Source organism: Poecilia latipinna, unplaced genomic scaffold (genome assembly GCF_001443285.1).
Source record: "Poecilia latipinna isolate Pla-1442-1.1 unplaced genomic scaffold, P_latipinna-1.0 Scaffold15, whole genome shotgun sequence".
Classification (NCBI taxonomy): Eukaryota; Metazoa; Chordata; class Actinopteri; order Cyprinodontiformes; family Poeciliidae; genus Poecilia; species Poecilia latipinna.
The window spans coordinates 1,122,044-1,146,306 of record NW_015112631.1 but is presented as its reverse complement, the minus strand read 5'-3'; the positions used below and the strand labels follow the sequence as shown (position 1 = coordinate 1,146,306).

Below are 24,263 nucleotides of genomic sequence, written 5' to 3'. Positions count from 1 at the left end.
TGATTGGCTTTGGACAACTTAGCCAATCAGAAGTTAACAAGCTAAATATTTACCTCAGAGCTAGTTTGAAGCTGAATTTTGAGCTTGAAGCTAAATATTCAGTTTGCTAACCTCTGATTGGCTTTGGATAACTAAACCAATCAGAAGAGCTTAGTCTCCTCCCACCAGGAAGCTCCACTCTGAAGGTTCAGGGTGACACGAACCATATCTATCCGCCTCACCAGGATCATTTTCTGGGGTAAATTTCTTCTCTGGCAGTTTTTTTCTGGTAATTGCATTAGCAATAAAGCTAAAGCTAGCTTTTATTCACAAGGTTACATATGAAAATAAACCTCCAGCTGCTGGATTTTCTGCACACCTGGGTTTCTCCCCGGTGCCGATCTGACAGATGATGGACTCCATCCACATGATCTGATCCCGGACCATGCTGAAGAACCTCAGCTTGTCCGTTTCCGTGGTGATCTGCAGCCGGCACTCTTCGCAGGACGTCAGCAGCTCCTTCCAGCACTGCATCACTTCGTGCTCACGGCAAGCGATGGCTTCGGCCTTCTCGCCCGCGTACACCGTCCTCAGCTGGGCCGCGCTCTCCTGCAGCTGACGCACCTGTGATCATAACGTAGCGATGAGTAAACGGCGGGTTTAAGAGGAGAAAGCGCAGCTGCTCAGGACATTCTGGGGCTCTGCACAGAGCAGCTGTGCTTTTTGCATTGTTCCTCAGGAAAATTAATCACTTTCTCTGCACTGCAGGTTCTTACACAGTAAATTGGTAGTTTTACCAAAACAAACTTCACTGTAAAAACACAAAATCTTACCAAGTATTTTTAGTTTTTGGTCTATTTTCTAGTACAAATATCTTATTACACTTGAAATAAGACAAAAGTAGCATTTCAGCAAGAAATATGTATTTCTTTTTCAGCAAGAAATATTTATTTCTTTTTCAGCAAGAAATATTTATTTCTTGCTGAAAAATATGAAAAATGTGAAAAAGTAACATTTTTCACGTTATTTCACTGATAACATGTGAAAAATGTCTTCTTATAAGTGAATAAATCTGGCAGTGGAACTAGAACTCTGTTGCTAGGAGACAAGCTGGGCTTGGCCTACGGTTGCTAGGTAACAGCACAGTTACAGTTGTTTACGAACTGGAACTTTTTCCATCAGTATTAAGGAATTACTGACTTAAAATAAGCTCCTATTTCTTGTTGAAAAGTTACCTGTAAGTTAGTTTTGTCTTATTTCAAGTGTGGTACAACATTTCTACTAGAAACTAGACCAAAAAATATATAAAAAAACACTTGGTAATACCTGTGTTGGTAAGGTACCAAAGTAATTTGTAGCATAAAAGAACCATAGGTTTGAAATAAGTATTCATTTTAATAATAAATTAGTCTTAAACAAAAGCTAAAATCTCTGAATCAAAGACTTTATATGAACATTTTTCCATTTTTAGGAACAACATATACACACAAAAAGTCTTTGTTTACAAACATTCTTCAATAAATAATTCCTTAATATCGATGAAAATGTTCTAGTTCCACTGATAGATTATTTCACTTATAACAAGGAAAAATGTTATAAGTGAAATAATCTAGTAGTTTTTCATCTGTCTTAAGGAATATATTGATTTAAAATAAGCTCCTTTTGCTCCAAAGTTACTTGTAAGTTGTTTTTGTCTTAATTCAAGTGAATAAAGAAACTGAACCTAAAGTACTTGGTAGCATTTGGTGTTTTTGCAGTTGAGTTAGCAGCATTTATTTTTGCCCAGGTTTGTTTTATTAGGTTTTTTTTCATTATTCTAAAGCATTGTCTGATTTCTATTTGTTAATTTTTGGTAAATTTGGTAAAGTTGGTTTTGGTAAGTTTGGTAAAGTTATTTCAGTTTTTGGAAACTGAAATAACTTCAAGTTATTTCAGTGACCTTTCTTAATCATTAACGAACAGGAACCAATAACTTTGTCCGTCTGTGTAAGTACTGCAGAGGTTCTCCTTGTCTTTAATTTTTAATAAGTCTGACTTTCAAATGGTCAAATGGTCAAATGAGAAACTGTAAAACCTCCCAGCAGCTTCCAGATGTAGAGCATATAGATGCCAGAGCAGGCAGCGAGTGTCTGCTGTACCTGAGTGACCAGCAGCTGGATGTCCTGTTCGAAGCTCTGCAGGAGCCTCTGCAGCGTGCTGGTGTTGGACGTGCTGCCCTGCCGAGCCCGGACCTCTGGGAGCCGCCGGTGCTTATCCTCAATCTGGGCCAAGATCTGGAAATTAAGAAATATTATGGAAATCTGCCGAAATAAAAAATAATAAAGACCAAATACACTTTTTAATCAAACAATTAGAGTGATTTGCAGTAATTTTAAAAAGAAGGATTCTTTATTAAGCCTATTTTCACATCCAGTCTGGTAGAATTGGTTTGATTGGGACCAAAGTTGCAGCGTTTTCTGTGGTTCGCTTTCACAATGCAAACTGACAACAGATCCAAACTAATTGGAAAACCTGTTCCCCTCCTCACCTGTGGTGGCGCTGTACACAGAACTACTGAAGGAAACAACGTGAAAACCTCTGGGGAAGAACTGAGCGCAACTTCCTTCTTTACTAAATGTAAACAAAAATGGAGTAGTGGTGACTTTTAGAAGTTGTACGATTTCTCTTTTGTCTTTGGTAAAAGACCACAAGCTATTTTTACCTCTAGCACTAGGCTAAGGCATTTCTTTTGGCTGTATTTACCCAGAATGCCCTGTGCTGTAGTCCACTTCCTGCTTTTGGAGCAGTCTCCAGTATGCTTGGCGTTCACATATGCTTTCAAACTGAACCAGAATTCACTTCATCAGAACTGAGACCGATGTTTGTAGGCGGACCAGAGTTCATTTTTACCAATTTGTGTTTGGATTTTGTTTGTAAAATGTTAAAATGTTCAACTGTTGAGGTGTTTGATTTATATTTTTCTCTTTTTGATTTAGTCGTCTACTAACATACTGCGTTTCCATTGACCATAAATCTGCACAAATTGAAATTCCGAAATGAAATTTGCTCAGTGGAATCATGGCAATTTTGGAAAAAAAAAAAAAAAAAAAAAAACACAATCACGTTTCTTGATAAACTTTTTGCTGTAGGTGTTTTTTGGTTGTATAGAAATAGATTTATTTAGCAAAACTGCAGTGGAAACTTTTTTTGAATCACAGGAGCCACGTGATCAATAGCAGGAAGTTACTACTGGCAGAAATGCTGAATAAGAGACAGGAAGTGGTAGGAGGGTGATGGTTTCTTTTTCTTTTTTCTGGCTCCACCAGAGCATCACAAAGTTAAAAAAAAAACTTTTTTATGTCATTCCAATGTGTTAAATCCATAGCACTAATATAACATAGCCTATTACAATTTCCCCAAAACGCAGCCGCTCCTAAGTAGGCAGGACTTGATGCTCAAACATCTAAATAAGACGCAAACGTCTCCTCTGATTGACTGATAGACAATGAACGCCGAATTATGAGTATATCTCATGTAACTGCTATAATTTTTAATGAGCTGTGAGTGATGTTAATTACATTTCTTATTTAACAGAGTTTTTTTTGACATTAGCAGAATATCGACAAAGATTTCCACAGATTTGAAATGGAAACTCAGCTACTGTCTTTGTTTTACCTCTTTGCAGTCGGAGAAGAACTTGTGCAGCTGGTGAGAAGCAGCGAGCATCTGCGCTCGGGTCTCCATGAGCTCCAGCAGGTCGGCCCAGGCCTCGTTGACCCCGTCCTTCCACTCGGCGATGGTGGCGGCCTCAGAGTGGCCATAGTCAATCAGCTCGTCCACCATCTGATTGACGGCCGTCACACGCTCCTGTCCCACACTTCCTGTCTCCGACGCAAACTCTGTGAACTTTTCCTGGAGGACCTGGAAGCATTTCAAAAATGAAACAATTAAACTACTGTTTTTATCTGTCATAATTAGAGATGATGCTATTTACCAAATGTTCACCTACGGCAAATAACTAGGACATTTTCTGGAGTTTTTCTGTATTATTTTTATAACAACACATATAAAGTTACGTAAAGTGTAACAGTTTCACATGATGGGAGATGAAGTGCTGTTTACCTGCAAATGTCAGAAGTGGTAGAATAACCATTTATAATAAACTAACAAATAAATAAAAGCAAAAATAATAACTAAAGCATACAACACAAAACTGTCAAAATAAATAGTTAAATTAATGCAAACAAAAACAAATGCACTGATAACTAGCTAACTAACTTAAAGATAAATGATTATACACACCAGTCACATGAATAAATAAACAAAACAAATAAGTAAAAGCCAAACAATAACTAAATATACTTCCAACAAGTAAGAGTCAAATAAATTACTAAAATCCTAACCTTAAAACCAAACAGTCATATGTGAATCAGCCAAACAAAAAAAATATTGTAAATACATTGATTACTAACTAACTAAAAGCCAGATAAATAAGTATGCAGATGATACACATATAAAAACAGTCACATGAGAAAATAAAACAAATAAAAAAAACTAATAATGAATAACTAAATAAGCAACTGTTGGATTACTAAAAATCACAAACAAAAACAGAGTAGTAAAATGTAATTTGGCCAATTACTAAATAAAATAAATACACTAATTATGACCAAAGTAACTAAAAGGCACATGAATAGTTATACAGATTTTACACAAATAAACATTACCTTAAATATTAAATAAATAAATAAAACATAAGAAATAAACTTACAATAAATGAAAAATAAAAATAAACTACATGAACAAAAATTATCATACATAAATTTGCCAGATAAATTAACAAATACAAAAATAAAATACTGATAACTAAACAAACATATAACACAACAGTTAAAAGCTAATATATAAAACAAACAAAAGTACTTATAAAAACAGTAACAGAAATAGTTAGTCAGTTAAACACAGACTAGCTATTGATATTGATACAAACGGAATAAAATAAAAAAACAGCAGCAACACATAACATATTTTATTTTATAAATCATCCAACTATGGCTTATTTTAGTACACATTATTCTATTTGATCTTTTTACGAGTTTTTAATCCTCAATTTCAAAGAGCTTGTAAAGGTGAAATGTGACAGAGAAAACTGCTGAGTCACTGGTTGCTATGGCAATTCCCTCCCTTTTTGAGGGAATTCCAGAAACCATGGAAACGTAACGGTCCAAACTAAACTGTTAATATTTTAAGTAGGTCATGATTTTTACAAGAAAATGTCAAAACATTATCATTTCTAATTTGACTTGAGTTGGATTTTATATTTTGTCAAACAATACATTTAAAAGAAATAATGTTACAATATGTTAAATTAACTTAGTTTTGTAAACTTTAATCAGTCCTAATTTTTTAAATGTTTTTGGTATCCAAAAATAATAGAAGAAAAAGCCCAGAAGATACACAAATAAAAAAATAATTCAAAATGTCCGCCTCTCCCCCAGACTTGTGAAAAGCAGACTCACGGAGACGTGCTCAAAGTCCTGGCCCAGTTCAGGCGAGCTGGCCACCACCTCCCTCTGGGCGATCCACTGCTCCAGCTCGTCCACCTCCCTGTTGAGCTGGTACAGCCAGTACTGCTGCTCCAGGCGGCTCTTCCTCTCCTCCACCAGGTCCTTCAGAGACACGTACAGACGGTCGATCTGCGACTGACGCTTGCTGATCTGTTCGCTGAGGGTGAAAGCACACAGACAGGAAAGACGCTAACTTTAAACTCCTTAAAGTCCAGTGGAATAAACTTTTGTCAAACAATGCTTCACGTTAATTCAGTTTCTTAGTAAATAGGGATGTTAAAACATCTTACTCAAGAGAAGATTTCAATGCAAACATAAATTCAAATAAATAAAGAAGAATAACGAGCGACTCACATCCTGTTCTGAGAACGCACATAAAAAAATCCAGACAAAGTAACACAGTCAATATTTAGGATAAGATCAATAATAACTGTTGTTTCCAAAAGTCTTATTATGACTCATATCATTTTTTATGTCATATACATTACATACACTATATATAACATTCATTTATTTTTTTATATATTTATTTTAAAATATCGTTTTGCTCAGAGCTGTCCAGGCAAACATTTTTTGTTTTCCAAAAAAAAAATTTAAATAATAATAATTAAATTCACAAATACTTTACTCATCCCAAAGGGAAAATAAATTCAATTATTTAAATTAAAAAGGCAAAAATATCAGTGTTTTTTGTCCTCGGTTTCAGCCCATGCAGTGAAACGTTTGGACGTTGCTGCTCTAACTGGCTGTGATGGGGGATAATCTGTGAGATTATGTGTTTCTGAGCCCACCTGTCTGGATGCCCCATCTCCAGCAGCTGGCGACATTGCTGTGACAGCAGACCGATGGTCTCAGCATAATCCTCGATGGTTTGCTCCAGCAGCAAATGTTTCTTCAGCAGCTGCAGCGTGCTCGGCTCGTCCTGGAGAGTAAACACAGAGTTATTCACAGAAGATGAGTTTCCTTTACAAATGGTTGCAAAACTTTATCTGTATTCTGCTAATCTTGAAAAACACAATTTCGCAACTGCAGTGTTTCCATTAAGCAAGAGATGCAATTAAAACTCACACGTGAGTAAGTTTGTCCACATTTTTTAATTTCCACATTCATTAAAAAACGTGCCACGCCATCATCCTCCTACCACTTCCTGTCATCATCTTCATTGTTTTCGTCAGTAGTAACATCCATTTATTGCTCATGTGACTCGTGTGATGCTAAAAAACTGTTTCCATTGAACTTATGTGAAATAAATCAATTACAAAACTTTTTATCAAGAATTTCTTTCTAAATTAGTGCATTTCCATTAAGCAAATTTAGTTTTTAAATGTCAAATTGTACAGTTTTAAGATCAATCATTACAAATGTGTGCAAAGCTTTAATATTCCGCTAATGTTGCTAATGTTTCCAAGGAATGCAGTTAAAATCAAACGTGAATAAAATTTGTTTGCACTGTAAGTCATTAAAAAAAGTAGCGCCATCATCCTCAAACCATTTCCTGTCTCTTTGTCGATTCCCCCGGTAGTAACTTCCTGTCGGTGATCATGTGACGTGAAAAAATGTTTCCATTACAATACACTAAATTTGTTTCCTTTTCTATTTTTACTAAAAACTTTAGTTTCTTTTGTTTTGTTTTACTGGCATATTTCCATTCAGGATATTTATTTTCCAAATTGTACGATTTTAATGGAAACGCAGCTAGCGGCAACATCGGTTATTGATCACGTGACTCGTGTGTTGCAAAAAAAAAAAAGTTTCCATTGAAGTTTTGCGAATTAAACCAATTTTGATACGGCCAAAAAACTTCATCCTAACTGCAAAACTTATCGAAAAACTAAGTTTTTTTTCCAAATTGGCATTATTCCATTACGTGAATTTATTTTTGAAATGTCAAATTACGCAATCATATGGCCAATGGAAATGCAGCTTCTCAAACACTCGTATTCCAGTAAAGCGTCAACCGAAGTACCTTTCCCTTCTCCTCGTTCATCATGTGCAGCTCCTGCTCACTCAGCCAGGCCTCGACCTCGGCCGTGTCGAAGTAGTACTGCTGGGCTTGGTACATGGCATCCAGAACCAGCTGCCTGCGCTCTGTCTCGGCCCAGAGCAGGGCCCACAGCTGGGCCAGCTGGTCGTGGCCCGCCCTGACGCAGTCGGCCTCTGGGCTCCTGATGGTGGCGATGATGCCTGCCCTCTCCAGGACGTCTTCCATCCTGCTCCGGTGGCCCTCCAGCTCCCTCTGGAGCGTCTGCAGCAACACAGAAAACTGTTCGCTTGAAAATGTATACATCAGGAAAACAGAAACTTTATTTGTGTAATAAAAAGGTTACAGCAAAAGGAATCCCCTTTCCAAAGACCAGTGCTGTTTGTGAAGCATTGACATAAATTCGACATGTAAGAAATGTATAAAGTTAGAACCAGAAATTAAGCAAACTATATCTGTTACGAGAAAAATGGAGGCTCAGATGTTTTTGTTGAACATTTTCTGTTCACTTTTTATTGAACAAATAATAGCAAGAGATGTTCGTATCCTAGCAACCGAAAAACAACAGAAGCCAAGACAGAGACAAAAGACAAACCAGATCCTGTTAAGCATTCTTCAAAATAAAAGACTTCCTTTCTCCAAATAAATCATGCTTTGCAATTAAATAAGATAATAATAATAATAATAATAATAATAATAATAATAATAATAATAATAATATGATCAATACATTTTAAAGTCAAATGAACATTTATCACTGGAACAGGAAGACATTTTAAATATCCAAAATAAATAAACTAAATGATTCTTCAAATGTTGTTTTCCAATTTTTGGATGGAAAGAGAAAACTGATTAATCATGCAAATAAAAATTGAGTTAATTTATCATGCAATTTATTTATTGTGACCTTCCAATTAACATATAACTGTAAATATCAACATCTGTATTTGCTCATTGTTTACACTATAGATTGGCCTAGCTAAGTGATAGTAAATTATGTTATAAAAAATTGTATGTATTAATTAAAAAGTAAGATTTTAAAATATTTTCAGATGCAGGTAATGCATCCATGAGGATGGAAAAGCTCTATGAAGTCTAAATAATAACAACACAAGCTGTTATTTTACCTGGTTCTTCTTCATGAGCTGCTGGACGGCTTGCAGCGATGAGCCGTGCTCCTGGCTCATGGCCAGAGGGAGGCGCTCCTGGACCCACAACTAAACAAACACGGGACACACAGAAGTTAAAAGAAAACTTTTATGCAAAATTCAAATTTTTATACTTTCATTTGGGTCTCAGCTGCTTCTAAAAACAATGTTTAAAAACAAAAAACATGCAGCCATTTTTTTTTGGAATAAATTTGTTTTTTTGGTGTCTGTAAAATGAGCCATTTAAAAAACCTCCAGAGTGGAACTCCGCCCGTTACCTAGCAACCCCAGTGGAACTCCGCCCGTTACCTAGCAACCTAAGCAGAGCCTGTTCCAGAAGCACAATCCGTCAACTAATTAATAAAAATACTTCCAGGGAGGGAATTTTTTTTATTTATTTTTCATTTAAGTAGAATAAAAATAATTAAAGATAAAAACCATATGCAAAAATCCATAGGCGTTTTACAATAATTATCAAATGTGAGAAAAAAATAGAGTAATAAATTGGAGTTTTCCATGAACTTGTACAGAACGGTAACACATTTAGTTAATCTCATAAAAGATGTGATTCTAATAAAAAACTAAAAGTCTTTTTAAAGGTGATGACTCCACAAGACGGAACATTAACGTAGCTACTAGCTAACAGTCCGGGGAGTCAAATACAGAGCACAATGACTGCTGGAAAATACCACTTGAAACCTCAGAACCACAAACTTGTTGGTTGTGCGGGAGGCTCCACTTCTGCTTTTCAAAGACCTATGGTTATATAATTGTGTATCTGTAAATAGTAAGTTGGGGAGGTGTGGCCAGCAGCAGCTCATTTGGATTTAAAGTGACAGAAGCTCTAAAACAGCTCATTCTCAAAGAAGCTCAAAAAAGGCAGAACTAAGGAGAATAAAATCTTATTGTAAGAATGATTCTGTACAAACAAGTCAACATGTTTTGTATAGGCCATAGAACTAACCTAACTTGTTCAACAAAGTGTAATAGGTCACCTTAAATATTGAACATTATAGGGAAAATTTGAACTACAAAGAAAAGGTCATGATAAAGGTTTGATGTTTAAAACAATGTGAAATTATCTCAATATAATCACACAGTGAAGCAGCAGCAGCCCTGATTTTGTTCCCATGTCCTTAAAGATCTGTGTCTCCTACTCACAATCTCGTCCTCCAGGTCTCGCCCAACTTGATGGACCTCCTTAGACGCCAGAAGGAGGCGCCGCCTCTCCTTCAACGGCTCGATGAGTCGGGCCATCCTGGTCTCCACGGCGGCCTGCCGCTCCACCACCGTGCCCTGGATCTGCGTCTGCTGCGGGATGGAGGCCGTCTGGACCTGGAGCTGCCCCGCCTCCTTATACCACTCCTCCATCTGGGTCTCCATGGCCTGACAGAGGAGGAAGGGGAGGAAGATGGACCGGTAGGATGATTTTAACAGAAATGTAACATTTTTGTTCCACCTTCCCCTAAAAATGCAAAACAAATGTGACCAAAAATCAGCAAAACGATAAATGGCTGATGGACGGGAGGTGTGATGAAAGTTACTGTACCACTTAGCAGGATGGATTCTGGGTAATGGAGTTAGATTTGGAGTTAAGATGGCGGTGTAAAGCAGTGCAAGTGGCAGGCGTGCCAAAAGAAGCTGTAAGCAGCAGAGTAGGGGACAGCAGGTGAAAAGATAAAGAAAAGAAAGAGGAAGTTCGTTTTAAAAGCCTCCAGATAACCAGTGTGGGAGAAATCTGCACGGACCAACAGAACTTTAAAAATATATCCAGAGTTTAGGAATGACAAGCTACGGTCAGATAAAAAGGGTTTAATGTGCATAGCATGACAAAAACAGATCATTTCACGGTCAGCATTTCATATTATTAGTGTTGGACAAGTTACTTCTAAAAAGTAATTAGATATAGTTACTATAATACTATGTTATAACAGATGTCATTGGCACAAAGTGGTTGAATTTATCAATTTAGCATTAGCTATAGCTAAATACTGTGTTACAGTGGTTTAGCATTAGCTTCCACTAAAAACTGTGTTATTCTGCTTTAGCAATAGCAGAATTAGCGTTTATAATGAGTCCTCTAGGGTTGGTGCAGCTAACTTCTAGCTAGGTCCACATCATGTTGAGAATGTGTTTAATTTCTCAGTTCCCTACATTTAAAAGGAAATTTTCTTTAATTCGTTAGAAAAATATCTGACAAACAAACCCCTTTATCTACTAATGGAAACCAGTTGATTTTTGTTTGAAAGGTCAGCAGAAGCCATGCATTTCCATGTACCTGTAGTTTCTTGAGCTGCTTGTTGACGGTGGTGAGGTCCTGACCCTGGTCCACGTAGACCAGCTGCCCCTCCAGCTGCCCCAGCCGCTGGTCCAGGCTTTCGTAGCTCTGAACCAGCAGGTCCGCCTTGTTGGCCTCAAACAGCTGGCGAGCTTTGGCCTGGGTGGTGCTCTCCAGGTCCAGCCAGCACTCCCGGATCTCCTCCAGCTTCTTCCGGACCACCGGGCTCAGCTCCGGCTTTTCCTTTATCAGCTGCTGCCCTTCCTGGATGGACGAGAGACGAAAAGAGGTGGTACAGAAATAAAGATTGAAAAATTACATTTTTAACTCAATCTGGGGTGGAAGTTAGTTTGGTTTTGAATTTCATCACATCACCAAACATTTCCTTTGTGGCGTTTTATCATAACGATGTGCAGACGACATCGTCACCCCATCAGATTTCTGCTCCTTTTGAGCCTCACCCCCACCGGATGAAACCATCATCCTTTACATTCACCTGCTCCACTTCATTTATTTTTCATTCAACCCCGTCTGCACTAAAATCCGTCTCCTGTTTAATTTAGATCCAGCAAAGCCAATGAGTTTTATATGAGCTTCAGAGGGAAAAAGGCGTAAAAAATAAAGAAAATATCTCCAGTCTCTTACATAATTAATGGTACAGCTAGTATATGTATGTAGAATTATTAAAAAGAAAGTAAAACAAGTAAAATATATCAGACTCATAGGCAAGTGAACATCAATAAGAAGAAAATAGCAAAAAACCTAAATGAAAAAGAATCAAACAGACTGTTTTCTCAGCTCATAGTCTGGTAGACTCGGTTCGATTTGGGACCAAAATTTAAACATTTGTTACATTTTCAGCTGCTGTGGTTCTCTTTCACACTTCACTGAGTCAAATAATCCAAACCCTTCGAGCAACCGGCTCCCTTTTCACTTACAACACATTTTTCAAGTGAAATAATCTAAGAGTGGAACTAATAACTTTTCATCAATATGAAGAAATTATTGACTTAAAACAAGCTCCTATATCTTCCTGAAAAGTTCTTGTAAGTTAGTTTTGTTTTATTTCAAGCATACAAAGATATTTGCACCTGAAACTAGACCAAAAGTACTTTGCTAAGATTTTGTGTTTTTGCAGTGAGGTAAAATGTCTCTCTACACGATACCTGCCCTTAAATCAAGTTAAAATGATTATTTCTGATCGATTCAGTGGCAAAGAGAGAAAGTTTTTAAACATTTGGATCTTAGCGGGGGGTAGATTCAGACCAGCGCAGTGACTCATCATCCACAGCGGACAACACCCTGCCTGAATCACTCACATCCACATGCAGCACTGCTCCAACTGCAGGGAAACAATGTTTTTAGGAGCCAATTCAGCCGTAATATTAGTGCTTAATCTGAGCACATTGACAGAAACATCAGCAGAAAGAGCATCAAAGTTAATGTATTTAACTGTAAACCTGCATTTACACACACTACACCCCTGTGAGTCCCAGTGTGAGTGTCTTACGTCAGCTTTCATTGTGTTGTTGTGCTTTTTGCGGGCCTGCGCTGCAGTGAGTGGGAGCGCAGCGTGGGCTGGAGCAGCTTCACCCACTCGCTCCGAGCTGCTGCAGCAGCTGCTGCTGCCTTGCTCAGGCTGGGAGCCTCTGCTGCACTGATCATCTGCACAGATCCCACTGCCAAGAGGAAAACCCTCCTCCATGGAGACGCAGCTCTGTTTCCCACTGAGCTGGGAAACTGATTTGCAACAACAAAACTATTAAAGAAGCAGTATCATGCACAACCAAGACACTATGGCAACTTCAGTTTAAAAACGCTACATGTTAAATCTGACTTTGTAATTTAATGCCCGGAAACTGGGCCTCTCCCTCTTTAAAGGGGCAGTATTATGTAAAATATATTTATTTTACCTTTAAATCATGTTATAAACTTATTCCCTCGTCAAAAACAAACCTGCAGTGTTGCTTGGATTCCTTCATGCATGTTTGAGGAATCCTTTAATCTCCATGGCAACCAGTCAGCTCTAAAACGTCCGGTTGGATCTAGCCCCACCTTCAAGGCACAGCTCCTCCCCCACTTAGCTCCTTCAGACTAGCCAGCAGCAATTAGCAAACACCTGGTGGAACTGCTGAGCTCATTACAGGAGCTGCTGCTCAGTGAAACGCTGGTAAAAACGTTGTTAAAGGGTTAATAGAGGAGCCATGTTGGGATGATTTTCTATAGGCGGAGATTCAGAGAGAGCAGGAGTTTCTTAAAGAGATAGACGCCCAATTTCAAGGCGTTAAATCAGGAGGTAAAATTTCTTTAAGTCATATTTGATATATGCAGCATTTTTATAACAACTGAATGCAACAGCTACTGGATTATGCTATAAAATGACATTTTGTGCCTAGAAAGATGATAATACTGTCTCTTTAAGAATTCTTTCTGAAACTCCACCTTGAGTAAGTCATCACAAAATGGCTCCTCTATTAAAGGAGCCATGTTTTTATCAGCGTTGCTCTGAGAAGTAGCTCCTATAATGAGCTCAGCAGCTCCACCAGGTCTTTGCTAATTGCTGCTGGCTAGTCTGAAGGAGCTGAGTGGGGGAGCCGCTAAATGCAGTGTTTGTGTAGCTTTAGCATTAGCATCACTAATGTTTGTGATTAATGCTTTAGCGTTAGCTTTTCAGTTAGCGTTACCCACCTCTGTGTATTTGCCCTTTATGTGAGCTAACTACAGTCTGCAGTCTCTGAGTTGGAGCTCTGGAGTTAGTTGCAGTTTTTCCTGAGCATTGAACAGAGCAGAGTTTTCCACATGTACATAAGCAACGGTTTATCCTCTAAGGATTTCTGCTTTGGTGTAACCAACACCTGTGCCCTCCAGAACAAAGAAACCTCAGAAAATGTGGTCACATCGAGGACGACGATCAGTTAATTAAATGCATTTTATCAGCAGTTTTCTCTTAATTCCCACACAGGCAGCGAGGATGTTCTTACCTTCACTAAAAGGTCTGGAGAGGTACGACTGTGTGCTTCCCCTCCAGACAAACAAATACAACAGAAAGTGAATAAAAATGTCAGAAAGTGAAATGAAGTAAGAAGCAGCTGATCTTGTCCTTTAAGTTAATGAGGTCAGCTAATTATCAAGCAGAGCGAGAATCAAAATCCCAAAGGGTTTAGGCTTAAAAGTGCACAGAGAACAGCAAACTCACTTTTCATCACTCTCCCCTGCAGCAACGCAAGATTTAAACTTTACATTTTCAGACAAAACAAATCAACTCCCTTTATAAACCAAATACAATCCTAGTGCAGTGAGAGAAACACTTTTGTAATTTCTATCTTAGCCAAAACATAAACTTAATCATTTTTTATTTTACAACTACAAAACTTTTTGTTATAGGTTTTGTTGGCTCCAGTGGCCCCCACCTGAAAGTAGCCTGACAGGAAAGAGGGCCATGAGAGAGCAGGAAGACATGCAGCAACGTCACCAGGCCAGGAATCGAACCTGCGGCCACCAGCATGAGGACCAAGACCTCAACACATGGGCTGTGCCCCTGCACCACCACAGCACCTCCATAAAGTTAACTTTTGTCTTAAGTTGTTATTTCACATTAATATTGTTTCTCAAAAATGTTGGGATCTGAATGCTGCCCATCCAGACTGGCGTCTTGTTGAGGAAGTCCAGTCACTCTGCAGCAACAGAACATCATTTATTGATCAAACACAGCATTAAGCATTCAGAACAATGCAAAGTCAGCTTATAGATCCAGATCTCTGTAGTACAGGAACACCTACTACTGTAGGCGCTTTGCTTCTTTTACTTCCTCTTCACCGTCTCTTGTTCTCTTATTCAGATTTCTCTCAAAGAAACACTGGATTTATGTCACATGAAAGCAACTAATAAATAAAACAACATCTTTGCTCAACAGCAACGTTTATTCTAACAATTAATCGATGATACTAATGATTAATCAACTAATCTGAAACAACTTGGCACATATTGCAGATTTTTTATTTAAGCCTCTTCATGTAATATTAAAAGTCACTAAAAGATGCAAGTAAACAAATAATCTAATTGCTTTTTTAAAATGAGAACATAAACATTTGTAGCTGAGGGAGCGTCTGCAGCTAAATAAATACTTATACATGTAAAAAGCTTTCTGCTGGACTTAACATAAATATACTGTGTTTCAGCAATCAACCTTTTTTCAGTCTCTGTTCTCCAGATTACTTGATTATTTCAATAATTATGCAAAAACATGTATGTAACAGTCTGAGGATTGTCTGGCATAAGGACATTGGCTGCACTTTCAGTGATGACGAATTGTTTAGAATAACGTCAAATAATGTGGAATATATTAAAGGATCTAGAGCAAAACGTATGCACTATAAAATGGTACATAGATGTTATTTCACCCCATCCAGGCTCGTAGAATAGGTCTACTCAACAATAACCTATACTGGAAATGCAAAACAGAGGCAGGAACCTTTAGACATGCGATCTGGGAATGTAAATGCATTTCCCCATTCTGGAAAACAGCATTACAACACATTGGAGAGAGGATATGTGTGGGGATAACCATGTTACCAACACTGTGGTTATTGTGTGGTTACACTGTGGATGCCTAATATGTGGAAACACCAAAGCACCGTGGTGCAGGCGGGGACGGTGCCAGAATAATCTACAACTGTATGAATGTTAAAAGGTGGTTTCACATGAACAAATGCTAAATAATGACAGAAAACGTCAAGAAATCCTGGAACTGTTTCCTCTCCTGCAATACTGGGACAAGAAAACTCCTCTCATGAACTGCTGTTTTGGAAAATACTGACGAGTGACGACTTCTGTTTCCTGTGGTTGTTTCTGCTACCGTCCAGGATTATTTACGAAATCTGTGAAACTTTGGATTGGTTTTATTTTGGTTTGGTTTGGTTTGAGAGGGTGAGAGGAGGGTTGGAAGGGTTAATTTACATGTGTGTTCTGAAACAACAAAAAAAACTTTAACAAAAAAAATAACTGATTAATCGTTTCAGCTCTACTTTTAAGCAATGAAAAACAGTGAAAGATGTGGCTTTTCAAGTCCAAATTTGCACACCACTCTACACTAACATGAACAAACAATGATTGTTAGGCTTCTGAAGTGAAAAATATATAAAAATGAGCCAAAAAATCCCACAATTAAAAAATTTCCCGCACCTCCAGTCCAGCTGACGGATTCTTCCAGATTTTTAAGTTTTACATCCAGAACTGCAGTTTCTGGCTGCCGCTTGGCTGTGCACAGAGCTGCTTTAATCTCACACATCTATCGATATAATTCAGAGATAAATGTAACATTAATGGCTGTTACTGCCCAATAAAGGGATTTCTCAAAGGGTGTTTTTTGTTTTTCGACTGAAGGCCTACCCAGAGTAAATCCAAGTAGCTGGAAAACCTTTGACAAAAGCAGATCTTAATTAGATTCTGGTTCAGTCAGGATCGGAAACTGAATGGAAACCACTGAGGATGAGTGAAAGAGTCGGAGGGAACAGGAAGCGGGAACATGACGGGATGGAGGAATGACCTTCATGCATGGCAGAAAGGGGGACAGGAAGGAGGCGAGAGATCTGATTGGCCAGCTGCTGCCTGGCAACCGTCAAAAGCACATAAAACAGGAGACATGTTGCCCCATACACTGAAGCCGACACGTCAAGGAAAGGTGAATGATGAGCATCGAATCACGTTTCCTCTGCTCACTGATCCAGAACAACCATCAGTCCTGGTGTCATTTGGTACTAAATGCTTTAACTTCCTGAATGAAAATCAACTGATAGTCCAGTAGAATCGGTTCGATTTGGGACCAAAGTTTCAACATCAGCTCCATCTCCTGCTGCTGTGGTTCTTTCTCTCTGCTCTGAATCAAACCAACCAAACCCTTTGAGCTACCTGTTCCCCTCCTGGCCTGTGGAGGCGCTGCACCAAGAACCACTGAAGGAAACAACACTAAAACCTCTGAAGACACTGAGAGCAACTTCCTTCTTCAACAGATGGAAACAAAATGGAGAAGCATCAGATTTTAGTGGTTGCAGGATTTCTCTTCAGTCTTTGGCTAAAGATCAAAAGCCATTTCACCCGCTAACGCTAGGTTAGCGTGTTTGTTTTGGTTGTAGTGGATTACTACTGCGAAGTAGTCCACTTCCTGTGAAAATACCAACTGAAGCTGGTAAGAAAAGTAAACAAGTTGGACCCAAAATAAAAACATACTGGAATAGGAAGAATAAACATTTATACTACAAAATATTCAGCATACAAAGCAATTCACATCAAAAAACAATAAGGCCAGAAATGTTAGAAAATATAATGAGAAATTATCATTTCTCAATATATATTTTGAGAATACATATCTGGAATTTCTCTATTCTGGAGCTAACAAAGGTGCTAACAGATAATTTAGTTTCCAAGATATCTAAAAAAAAAAGAAACAATTTGATCAAATTAGTTAAAACCCCTGAGATTTTATCTCTACATTTAAATTTTGGCAGAGTCAGTCTTCCATAGAATTTTTTGGCAGAGTCAGTCTTCCATAGAATAATGGATTTCGAATCAGTGAGGTTAAAAAAAGATTTTCAGCATGAACTTTGTGTCTGTCTGCATACTGATGGGATCTTTATTCTGCTCCAGTCTGAATCAGACGCGGATGTAATCGGGTCAGTTGAAGCAAAGACTTCGTAACGTCGTGTTCACACCTCTGATTCGCTGCTGTGACATCGATCCAGACGTGTAAAATCATTACCCCTCAGTGCAGCTGGAGATTTGTGCCACATTTCTTTGATTCCTAGACTTTTAAACGTTGTGTGTGTGTGTGTGTGTGTGTGTGTGTGTGTGTGGGGGGGTGTGTGTGTGTGTGTGTGTGTGTGTGTGTGTGTGTGTGAGCTCCACGCCAAGGTGACATTTGCTTGCAGAACTGCTCCTTTTTCATGCCATCCATGCTATCCATTCCCCAGATTAATTACCTCCCATCAAACTCCCAGGAGGTTTTTTTTTTTTTTTTATGTTGTGTCCCAGAAAAATAATCACAGGGTCAGAGGAAGCAGAGTGCGCTCCAGCACCCCCTGGTGGTTGTGAGAGGAAACGCATGTTCCATTTGTATCATCAAATACTGGATAGTTAAAATATAGATTTTGAGAGTGTTTGTTTGAACTAAACTTATAAACATTACTGAACATTATAGACAGTCTTTCTCTGTTTAAATATTTTCTGATTATTTTTTTAAACTTTTGACTCAGCTTTAACGTTTTTATTGTTGTTTTGTTTTTATGTCTGATTTATTTGTAGACCAACTGTGTTGTTCAGGCCTCTTGCAATAAATCAATTAATCGCATGATAAATTAAAACAAGCTCAATAATTTCCATTTGCATCATTTATCATTTCTCTCTTTCTACCAAAAACTGGATGCTAAAAGTCTTCAGTCTGGTGTTTTTGTCTCAACTAGATTCTCTTTTGAAGTATAATTTTGTTTACAGAGACTTCATAATAAATATTATTTGTTGTTTTGTTTATTTATTCCAGGTCCAGTGTTAAATGTTGATTAGAATTTAAAGTTTATTGATCTTTGGGAATGTCTTATTTCACACTTATTATGCTATTACCAATATATTACTGGAAAATTGTCTCAAATAAACAATACTGTCATTCATTTCAATAACTTCTGGGACAATTTATCGTCCAGCAAAATTTGTTTCTGTGACAGGCCTAGTTAATATTACCACAATTCATGGCAATGTAAATATGCAGGAATTAACGTAATAGGTAAATTTCATCCTTTGTCCTGAGATAAATACCTCACTATGCAATTTACAAGATTTTTCTTCCATTAAAAGAAGTAAAAAAAATATCAACCAAAGAAAACATTTATACAAGAAACAGGCAGAGTCAGAATAAAAACAGCATACGTTAGAGAGATCTTATGAAGCTCTGTGGCATCAAGAATCAGAAGAAACTCTGAAAACGGCTCCGGCCTCCTTTAGCTGAGCAGAGGGAGAATGCACTCAGCAGCGGAGTGACCCAAAAACCGTTCGCTCCAGGCAGGAAACCTGCATTATCTGACGGCGGCACGCACCTTTTCGATTTTATCCAGCCATTCCTTGTTCTGGGCCAGCTCGGCCATGAAAGCCTGGTGCTTCTGCCACTTCTTGTGCAGCTTCTGGGTCTCGTCTCGGCTGCTGTCCCTCGCCATCAGCATCTTTTCGTACACCCAGTCCCCCAGCTGCAGAGAAAAGACGACGGAGGGGGAGGGGAGGAACCAAAAGTCATTTCTATTGCAAACATGCGCAAAACTTTCTCCATATTCTGCTAATGTCAAAAAAACAAACAAAAAAAAACAACTTTGCAGTTGCGTTGTTTCCACTAAATAAGAAACGCAATTAAAATCACACCAGAATATGTTTGTTTATGCGGTAAGTCATTATAAAACTTTCAGCGCCTCCAACTACTTCTGGTTGTCTTCACCTGTTTGCCCCAGTGGCAACGACCGGCTGTAGATCATATGACTATTTTATTGTTATTATTAATATTAACATATAAAACCAACATCCTGCGATGGACTGGCGAACTGCCCAGGGTGGCTCCGCCTGTCGCCCAAAATGTCTCGCTGAATTACAAGGTCACTGTTAATGAAGCTACAAGGCTAATGCTAGCATGATGAGCGACGAGCATGTTGACCAGTAGGATGTGTGTTATCACCAGCATGCTGAGTAACATTGACATTTAGCATGTAAGCTCAGTTTATATATAAATCTTAGCTAACTGCTAATGTTAGCAACTATCTAACATTAGCAGCTACCACAGATTAAATGTCGCTGCTAATGCTACCTTTAGTACTAGCAGCTACAGGTAGTACTAAAAAAATTAAATAAGAATTTTTCATTTAATTTCTTTTTCACATCAATGAAGTATTTTTGAAATGAATTGCATTTGTACTACTAAAGCTACAAAAGATAATGCGATCACTGCTTGATGACACAGAGACTAATGCCTGCAGAGAGCAGGGAAGCATGGACACTGCGAGGCTAAGGACACCAAAAAGAGGACTAGTAGCATTAAGGTAACCTTTTGCTATAAAATGTAACTAGTGCTACCTTTTGTAGCATTAGCTGCTAATGCTACCTTTAGTGTATGGGTTGTCATTTTAATGATCACCTACTAACATGTTGATGTTATTAGAATGTGTGTTATCACGTGATTAAAATGACTTCAATACAAAAATGCTGTCAATAAAAACACTAAATAAAAAGTAAAACAATTATTATAATTATATGGTCAATGTAAACGCAGCTATTGACGCTCTGATAAGATTTCTGAAATATCAAAACACCCTTATCAAAAGATGCAGAGCAGAATTATTGATTATTAAACATATTTAGTGCAGAAGAGATTCATGTTGGCATAAATAAAACGCTTTTTTGCATTTTTTCCTCATATTTTTACGGCGTTTCTAGTTGAAATACAAGGTCACGGTTAATGACGCACGGCGCATGTAGCCTGACACACGTGTAACAACAAACATGGCTGCAGGAATTCACATGTGCAGCATAACAGCTTACAGTATCTCCCCCCACCCACCATCACCTACGCAGACTCAAACACCGAGCAGACCCCCGCTCTCACTCAGGCTGCGATATGCACATTTAATTCAAAAATCCATCGGAATACACTCCATGTTCTGCTCTCACTCAGCTGGGAGGAAGAAATCTGGTTTACCAGCGGCGGTTAGCGGCAGCAGCCCGCTGGGTAGTGGCAGCTGCAGGCTGCAGCCTCCGATGTCCGCATCCTCGCTCCTCCGCCGACATGCAAAGATGCTCCTCTATGCAGAAAACACGGGAGCGGAGATGAGGAAAAAAAGCTGGGAGGAAAATGAAACCAGCAGTAAAGAGACTTCCTCCCTCCTTCCTCTAGTGCCAAAGACTCGCTCAGAAAGGAGAGGATGCGGAAATGGGGGTGGATCAGTGACGGAGGAGTGAGAGGAGAGAGACACCCTCCTCCCAAAAAAGAAAAAACAACAATAAAATGGCACAGAGCCGAGCCCCTCCCCTGCATCGCTCCGTCTGTGACTGAGCCGGATGCTCGGAGGGATGGAGGCGGGGAGGACCGAACAGTCCGGGACGGCAGGTACCGAGCATCCGGCTTTTACAGGTTTGTTCAAACCGTCACCATGTCGTGACAGTAGCTGCGTTTCTATTAACCACGTATTTTTTTTAAGTCACGTGTTTCGATATACACATTTAAAAAGTTTCCCGTTAGGATGAGGTGGTTTTTCAGCCACTTCAAAACACTTTTACCGCCTCACAAAAGTCACGTGATTCACAGCCGGATGTTACTACGGGCGAAAACCACGAAGAAGACAACAGGAAGTGGTAATAAGATTATTTGTTTTTGCTTTTTTTTTTTTTTTTTTGCTCCACTAGAGTTCTCACAACATCAAGGTTCATAAAAAGTTGTCACATTCCAATGTGTTGAATCCATTGCTCTTTTCCAAAATGGCAGACTACAATTTCTCCAAAAATCGAGTGATTAGCATGTAGCTGCTCCCAAGTAGGCGGGGCTTGTCACTCCAAGCCATTGAAGGTGAGCGCTGAATTATGGACATAGCTGATGTTTGATGTTTGACAGTGATTAGCCTTTAAAAAAGGCTAATCACTGTCATTATTTTTAATGACTTATTGTGTGAACAAGCTTAATCACTTATGATTTTTTTTATTAAATATCTTATTTAATGGAAATACCACAATTCTGAAATTGTAATTTTTGGACATTAGCAGAAAATAGACAAAAATTTGAGAAGATTTGTAATTGTAATTCCTTAAACAGGTTAGGATAGGCCCCTCAAATCAGTTTACAATCTATACTCATGAAAATGGTTGAAAACAGATACACAATTATACACACGTGTATTTCTGAAAAGCAGAAGCGGAGCCTCCTTTACCACCATGGTAAGCCAAGAACAGAACACTTGTCTTTTCCAGCAGCCATTGTACAGCACATACAGCAGTATAAGCAGCTGAGCAAACGTGTTGGAGCTCAGTTTGGTTTTTGAAATGGCTCATTTTCCAGACACCAAGCAACGGCTGGGTGGCTTTTTTAAACACTTGGACTGTTTTTAGAAGCCGTTGAGACGCAAATGGAAGCAGAAAAACGTGGCAAAAGTATTTTGCATCATAGATCCCCTTAAAAATAAATACACCTTGATTTATAAATATGTTTTACCAAAACTCTTCAAAATGCATAGTTTTGGCTTCACTCTGTGCAAATTCACTAAAGGAATGCTACATTATTGCAACTTAGGTAACAAAATGTGCATATTCTTATTTATAAAAGGAATTTAATTTGTTTGTCTAATACTGCACTTTAAAAAAGGCTAAAGAGGTGCCAATTTTTTTATCCAATTAATCGTCAGAATAATCGTTAGCAGCAGCTCTGCTTTTGTTTGATCTTCCCCTCCGTCTCTGCAGCTGTACTCTCAGTTTCCAGCTTGATGCTGCTGCAGTGGTGAAGCAACAAGAACCGAAAGCAGAGAGAGAAGGAGAGGAAGGCAGGACGGATTAGCAGATTGGCTGTTTTTATGAATCGGGGCTGGTTTTCACACGTCGTCGCCTCTTCTTGGAGTTATCACACTCTGTGTTGGTGCCGCGCAGACGTGTCGGGGAACAGGCAGCTGTAAACACGACGCGGCTCACACCTCCAGAGGCCGACAGCAGGAGCACGCGCACGGAGGAATTTAAAAGTTGCATAAGTGATGTGACTGCAGGGGTCATGGAGGATCGGAGGGCGGCGCAGATTTTATCCTGCTGTCTGTTTCCAAGGTTCAACTCTAATGATAAACACATAGCAATCCCAATTTTTATTAAATTTACAACCCAACTTTTTAAAATGCTTAAAATCATGAAACCAATTTTAATAGACAAAGATAACAAAATGAAATGCAGAAAGCAGTTTTCAAATGATGATTTTAATTTAAAATGCGTTTTAAATGAACTGGACACTATGAAAAGTTAAAATCAGAAAAAAGATTTGGCTAATAAGCTAAATATTTAGTTCCAAATGTAATATTTAGCTTGCTAAATAAATATTAAATTTGGGGCTAAATTTTTGGCTCCAAATTAACTATTCAGTTGTCAAGCTAAATATTATTTTACAAGCTAAATATTTACCTAAACATTTATCTACTTAGCTAAATATTATGCTCAAATATTTTTGTCAAATATTTAGCTTGCTAGCTAAATATTTAGTGAACAAGATAAATATTTAGTCATATTGTTAAATATTTAGCTTCTTACCTAACATTTATAGTTTACAAGCTAAATGTTTAGCTCCAAACATAATATTTAGCTTGCTAAATAAAAAATAATATTTACACATATTTATTTACCAATGTTAATATTTTTAATCTTTATCTAATGTTTTCGGTAGTTTAAATTATGTAAATTCCCCCAACAACATTACACTAACGTGATGGTTGAATATGTAAATATCTTTGAACGTCAACAAACTACACAATCTGCAGGTAGTCAAATAATTCAAGGGAACATTTGTAGATCCTGAATGGTTCTTCCCCGTTTTTCAGAACCGTCTCAGTGGTGGAACAAGCGGGTCGAGCCATGGAATCAGTTTGATTGGCAGCAAACCACATTCACTGATCGACCAGTGAATTTATGTCACCGGATGACCAAAGGTGATATGTGCAGACAAACGGCGTCAAGTGGAAGAGCAACGTACAAACATACCGAGAGATTTCAGAGAAGCTGGCCAACCACGGACAGGCGCTTCAAAATGACATCATCAGAGCGTCGACCGCAGCTCAGAGGAACATCGGGTCAATGGAGACACAACCAACTGGGCTACAACCCAACCGGGCTGGAACCAAACCGGGCTAGGACCCAACCGGGCTATGACCCAACCGGGCTACGACCCAACCGGGCTGGAACCCAACCGGGCTACAACCCACCCGGGCTGGAACCCAACTGGGCTACGACCCAACTGGGCTACAACCCAACCGGGCTAGGACCCAACCGGGCTAGGACCCAACCGGGCTGGAACCCAACCGGGCTAGAACCGAACCAGGCTGGAACCCAACCGAGCTACGACCCAACTGGGCTGGATCCCAACTGGGCTGGAACCCAACCGGGCTACGACCCAACTGGGCTACGACCCAACTGGGCTACGACCCAGCTGGGCTAGAACCCAACCAGGCTGGAACCCAACCGGGCTACGACCCAACTGGGCTGGAACCCAACCGGGCTGGAACCTAACCGGGCTGGAACTCAACCGGACATTAAAGCTGCAGTACGGCACTTTCATTGTATTTGTTGAAATT

At 38.9% G+C, this 24,263-nt stretch overlaps 1 protein-coding gene across 9 annotated transcripts in view; it reads right to left on the bottom strand.

Moving 5' to 3' along the window:
- Positions 1-24,263, bottom strand: part of sptbn4b (spectrin, beta, non-erythrocytic 4b) — an 85,038-nt gene that overhangs the window by 11,773 nt on the left and 49,002 nt on the right. For 8 of the 9 annotated variants that reach the window (XR_001425077.1, XM_015033293.1, XM_015033303.1 and 5 more), the window contains 10 exons: positions 19,014-19,160; positions 10,933-11,196; positions 9,816-10,040; positions 8,634-8,723; positions 7,492-7,770; positions 6,317-6,447; positions 5,478-5,682; positions 3,634-3,879; positions 2,118-2,252; positions 359-603 (listed from right to left, as the gene is read on the bottom strand). Coding sequence is in view for 8 of the 9 variants with exons in the window: in XM_015033293.1 (XP_014888779.1) it covers positions 359-603; positions 2,118-2,252; positions 3,634-3,879; positions 5,478-5,682; positions 6,317-6,447; positions 7,492-7,770; positions 8,634-8,723; positions 9,816-10,040; positions 10,933-11,196; positions 19,014-19,160 (1,967 nt within the window). In the remaining variant the exon portion in view is untranslated. Of the gene's footprint in view, positions 1-358; positions 604-2,117; positions 2,253-3,633; positions 3,880-5,477; positions 5,683-6,316; positions 6,448-7,491; positions 7,771-8,633; positions 8,724-9,815; positions 10,041-10,932; positions 11,197-19,013; positions 19,161-20,653; positions 20,879-24,263 lie in introns of those variants that run through there. The other variant, XM_015033325.1, reaches the window with a different exon arrangement.